This window comes from Rutidosis leptorrhynchoides, chromosome 2, assembly GCF_046630445.1.
Source record: "Rutidosis leptorrhynchoides isolate AG116_Rl617_1_P2 chromosome 2, CSIRO_AGI_Rlap_v1, whole genome shotgun sequence".
Lineage (NCBI taxonomy): Eukaryota > Viridiplantae > Streptophyta > Magnoliopsida > Asterales > Asteraceae > Rutidosis > Rutidosis leptorrhynchoides.
The window spans coordinates 525561982-525567981 of NC_092334.1; the positions used below are offsets into that span (position 1 = coordinate 525561982).

Consider the following 6000-nt stretch of genomic DNA (forward strand, 5'->3'; position numbering starts at 1 on the left):
CCAGTGTAGCTGTAACAGATCTGGAGTTACTTAACAGAACAATTAGGTTTGTGGAAGCTACACAACCTACTACTAAAAATCCAGAGGGAACACAAGCTCGTTTTGAATTTCAACTAAGAGGAGTTCAAGGGAGGAGGAGTTTCACTAAAGCTGATTTCAGGAGGGTCTTCAGACTTCCTCTTGTACAGAATGCTCCTGCTTTTCCTGCTACTCAGCAAATGATGACTTCTGTCTTTGATCTTGGTTATGTTAGAGATACCAACGTTCCACCAGCTAAGTTTCAGAAGAAATATCTGCACTCAAGGTGGTATGTGATCTTCTCAATCATCAACAGATGCTTGCTGATGACAAGGAGTGGATCTGATAGCTTGACTGTGCCAATGCTGAAAGTATTCTACTCTTTCATAAGAGTAGAGGCTCCTGACTATGCTAAGCTTTTATGGGATCTGGTTCAAGCTCAAGTTGATAAGCCAAGGGGTTTATACATCCCTTGCGAAAGGTTTTTCTGTATCTTTATCCATGATGCTATAAATGCTTGCAGAAATGCAAATATATTTGTACCAGGTACACATGGATTACAGATGAAAAGGTTTGGAGAGCTGAAGATGAACACCCCTATGGTGTCTGATAATCAATTCACTGCGCCAATTCCAAATTGGCTGGTGAGGCTAGCTGAACCCCAAGACGCTCGTATGCGTTCTTATTTTCAGGCTGTAGGAATACCTCTTCCGAACCCGGTACAACAAGAACAAGTTAAACCTGCCGTGGTTCCTGCCCCAGAGGTTGTAGAGGAACCTGTATTTCAACCACCCGGGCCAGCTAATCCTCCACTTAGGGTGAACCTCAAACGATCTAGGGTAGCACACCAAGCTCAACCCGTGAGGATCAGGGAACCTAGTCCAACTAGGATTGAACCAACCCTTTCCACAACACCCGAAGTAAGCAGTGACACTTCAGCAACATCATCTGAATCATCTCCTGAACATTCTCCTAAGAGAACTCGATACATGCCTGATGAGATGATTCAGACTCCGCCAACCCAACGAGTAACTAGATCTAGGACTTTGACACCCATCGTCCGCCAAACAGTTACTCCAACCATTGGTGATACGGATCAAGACCAAGAGCCAATTAGGTCACCCTCACCTATCTCCGTATCACATCCAAGAATAACAGTAAGCCCTACGCTAAATGAAGCGCAAGCTTCGGTAGGCAAGAGATCTAAACGCACGGATGGTAAAAAGACCACTAAGCCCATCCAATCTAAACAGGACTTAATAATAAATCCTACAAAGCAAGATGCTTCGGCATCTAAGGAAGTAAAGTCTTCCTCTGCAGTAAAGTCTGCGTTGACTCAATTGATTGAGGAAACTCAATCATTGAAGTCCAGAACGGCCGAAGGGGGGCCGAAAAATCTTGAAAAGGCACCCTGCGTATTGGCTGGAAATCCTCCTGTACCTCAACGTACAACAGGGTCTCGAGGTCCGGCTTATCTTGATGAGGAAGATCTGCCGCATCCCATGGAAACGAGTCAACATGACAATCCTTCGGGATATTTATCAGACTTCCAGCAGACTGTTCCCTTGGTTCATGAAAGTGATCCATTGGTTCAAACCACTTCTCTTCCGGATTCTGAATCTCAGGGTCTGGAGGAAGAGTTTTTAACTGAAAGAGATGTGCCACCTCATGGTATATCAATGATTTCAGGAGTCGGGGATAGCAATATCTCTGCGAGAACTAAACCGACGGGTAGTCCTACTACTTTGTCAGAGTCCCATGAGACGAAAGTCATGGAGGCGGATGCTTCGAAAGAAACTTCGCCGGTGACAACTCCGGTTGTTACCCAACCTCCATCAGAAGGGGATATCACGAATCTGACTAGTAGTATGTATAGCCCTACATATAAGAATAATACCGCACAATCATCCTTACCTGCCCTCACGGCAACTCAAACACTTCCACCAACATCGCCTTCAACAGTTGCTGCTGCTGGTGTTCCTATTGTTACTTTTCCACCATCACCTTCTCGTTTACCACATTTCTATGATGCTTTGGAGCAAGAATATTTCAGTCGTATGTTTTCTAGAGTCAATCTAGATGTTTTTCGACGCACTTCGCTTCAAGCATTGTTTCGTGCTCGTGTTCGATATCCACTTAATTCCTGCTCTTCTCTGTTGAGTCCTCACCGTGATGATGAACATGACGATTTTGATCCTCAGAATAGCCATGAGGGGGAGATATGAGTAGATGGTGAATATCTAACGGTAAATATTTCAACTAAGGGTGGTGGTGTAAGGTCTTCATCAGCTTCACAAGCTCAACAAGTTCAGATGGAATCAGAAATGGTTACTACACATGATGAAATTGATGATAAGGAGCCTGAGCAAGTTATAATTCCAATTGTTCATAATGAGGCTGATAGTGGACTGGTAGATGAGGATTTGAACTTGAGTGATTTCTATCTTGAAGAGATGGATGACGATGGATTTGTCATTCTAAGCAAGTTATCATCAGTATCTTCAATTCTGGAAGATGTAGAGATTGTAGATGAAGAGAATCCTGAACCAGTAATAGAAAGTGATGATGAAATGGATTCTTCTGATGACGATGAAGACAATCTTTATGTTAATCCAAATGAAGAAGAGATCTTTGATCATATTGAAGATGATGATGTTCCAAATAATGATGCAACAAATCCTACTGGTCATTCATCAAATTCAACACCCTCACCGAGTTCAAATCCAACAAATGCTAATGAAAGATCAACTTCTGGTGTGACGACCCGGAGAATTCGACCAAATTTAAACTTAACTCTTATTTGATTTCAACACGATAAGCAAAATCTGTAATGTTGAGTCTCGAAAATTTTGAAAACTATGTTCATATATTCAAATTACCCTTTGAGTACTGCCGACGATTCACGAACAATTATTTGTAAATAGGTATGTATATATTTAAATAAATATATATATGATTTGAAATATAAATTATGATGTAATTGTTAGAAATTAATTATGTAAACATAATAATTATTATTTAAAACATATCTATATATACAAATAAGGTATATTAAAATTAAATATTAAATAAATGTAATACTCAATGATGTTCTGATTTATATTAAGCAAGTTAAATTCAAACTGATATTATTTTAAAATAAACGGTGATCCGAAAATGAGTTCTATAAATTTTAGGCTTATTAAATATATATTTAAGAACCATTTGTGGAATTTTAAAACTTTTCATATTTTACATGGGATTGGGAGTGAATAATTAATGTAATTTTTATTTAATAATTAATGATCGAATTTTATACCATAATGACTAAAATAAATAAATATAGTTAATTTAAAAATATTTTACCCGCCACTAATTTCGCACGATACACAGTCCGTAAAAACTGTCGGTAGGAAGAAACAAATATTACGACTGCTTTGATGTATCATTTTTTGCTCCGTGATTCAAGATGTCAATTAAAGTGTTGTATGTGACAACTAACTAACCCACTTGTATATATTATATATGTAGAGATATGTGGATATATATCAACTAATATCAAACATCATTGTGATCAACACCTTCTTGTCTTGTTGCACTTTTTCTTTCACATACGTACCTATTCCTAGCATTGTTAATTGTTAATTATCATTATAGCATTCCTCACTTGATAAGAATGAAGGAGTCATGCATGTGATAAAATATATGAGTATTATATACACTTTTATTTTTCCTCTTTTTTCAATCACTTGCTCAAATTACATCCACTAACCAACTAGATCACTCACTTGCATCTTTCGTTTTCTTCCTTTGGTTGTTTAATCAACCCACTTCTTTGTTTAAACTACCTAACAAAAGAACACACCACTCTTGTCTTCTGTTTATTAATCCTCTTGTTTCCATGACCAAACAATGAACAAGATCACCATGAACTTCATCTACCAACTTCGTGACCCATCAAACCCACTTCCACCATCGAAAACAACCATCTCCACCACTTGCTACTTATTTTTTTTTATTATTTCCTGATTAACCACAAACCCGTCACCCTTAGAATCACCACTGCAACCGCTATTATTGTTTTTCTGTTGCAAATGGACCCATGAACTCGATGCAGATATGTGTTTCTGTTTAATGTTTGAACCACCACCGTAGAACACCTTAAACAGCCGCCGTGTTGCTGTTACAACCTTCTATCTTCTTTCTGTTTGAATACAATCGTAAACTCACCCATCACCTCACCTAAATATATATACCCGACTGTTTTCAGTTTACTTGCGGATCCCTTTCGAACTCAAACCCAAACACCCATCAACGTTTAGACCATCACCTTTATTTAACCCATCAACATTATCGACCAGGATATTGTCTTTTAATCATCACCAACACCGCCATTAAACTGCTGCAAACTTCCTGTGTTGTCTGGTTACTGTTCCGGCTAAACCCAATACTAACATCACTGCTACTGCTGCGTTGTTCTTTTCATATCTTTCTGTTTCTTCATGAACCTCAAAATCATCACGTTGCCACTCCCTACTGCGTGCTGTTTTAGTCAAACCACAACTATCGAAAAACCATTGAAGAGGATGATGAACAATAACAATTACTACTGTTGCTATCATCTCCTCTATCTATACTACTAGTTTTGTTACAGTGACGAGAAGAAGATGATAAAACAAGATGGTGAGGATTCGTTGATGATGTTGATGATTCTACGAATAATGGTGAAACAGTGAACTATATTACCTGATAATTCGATACAAGATATAAACGAAGATGATGATAAAAAGTAAGCACGATGAGAAGATGATGATCATGAAGGGGATCGAGTTTGATAAATAAATATGATGATACGGTGTCGATGATGATAATGTTTAGGTTTTCCTTCGGCTGCTATATTTTTTTTGTTGAGTCAGACAAACCAGAGAACTCGCACACATATTTGTTTTACGGGATTATTTGTATTTATGGACTGCAAAGTTTTTTTTTCATCATGGACTGTGTATTGCTTTTAACGTTGGGCCAAAAACTGATATTACAATTGGGCTGTGACATTTGTTTTGTATCTGGACTTCCATGTATCTGTTGGACCGAAGGGGTTAAGTAAAATATAATTGGGTTGCTTATTATATTAGAAAGACAAAAATGGATTAGTGGTTATGGGTGTTGCGGGTTAGCGAGGGGTCTCGGGTTCAATTCTCACTCGGTGCATTCTTTTTATTCAAGACTTTTAAAGGTAGTCTTTCTTTTAAAAATTATTATTATTATTGTTATTATGATTATATTGTTATTGTTATTGCTATTATCAATAATTACAATTGTTAGTGATATTATACATAATAAGATTAAAAATATAATTAGTATTATTATTAATATCATTATATCATTACTAGATTTATCATTAAATATTATTAGTATCATCATTAACCTTAGTATTAGTTTATGTATGATTTATGAAATTATTACTACTAACGTTATCATTTTAAGTATCGTTATTAATATTATGATTAGTTATTATTATTGTTGATATTGTTAATATTATAGTTAGTAGTAATAATATCATATTTAAATTTATAAGTATTAGACATGTAATTAACATTAGTATTATTAAGATTATAAATATGTATTAATCGTATAACAATTTGTATATAAATGTTCATAAATGACAAGTTAGATATCTTCAAAATAATACTAATATGAGATAAACATAACTACATATATAATAAACATTTTTGGATAGATACACAAACTAAATAAGTATAATATATAATTTAAGATATAATATATAAATGTGTTCGAATACGATTATATATATATATTAATATACCTACAAATGATATAGGTTCATGAATCTGAGGCCAACCCTACACTTATTCAATGTCGTCATATGTATTTTTACTACAAAATACAGTAGGTGAGTTCATTTGCTCCCTTTTTCTCTTTATATTTTTGGGCTGAGAATACATGCACTGTTTTAAAGACTGTTTTACAATATTTATATGC

General features: G+C 35.8%; 1 protein-coding gene across 1 annotated transcript in view; it reads right to left on the minus strand.

Annotated features, from left to right (window-relative positions):
• The window catches only part of LOC139889579 (probable receptor-like protein kinase At5g38990), a 102566-nt gene extending 97947 nt beyond the window's left edge, over positions 1-4619 (minus strand). The window contains exons 1-2 of the mRNA XM_071872523.1: positions 4428-4619; positions 4032-4124 (exon numbers count right to left, since the gene is read on the minus strand). Coding sequence (XP_071728624.1) covers positions 4032-4124; positions 4428-4619 — 285 coding nt within the window. The remainder of the gene's footprint in view (positions 1-4031; positions 4125-4427) is intronic.
• Between the last annotated feature and the right edge of the window lie 1381 nt (positions 4620-6000).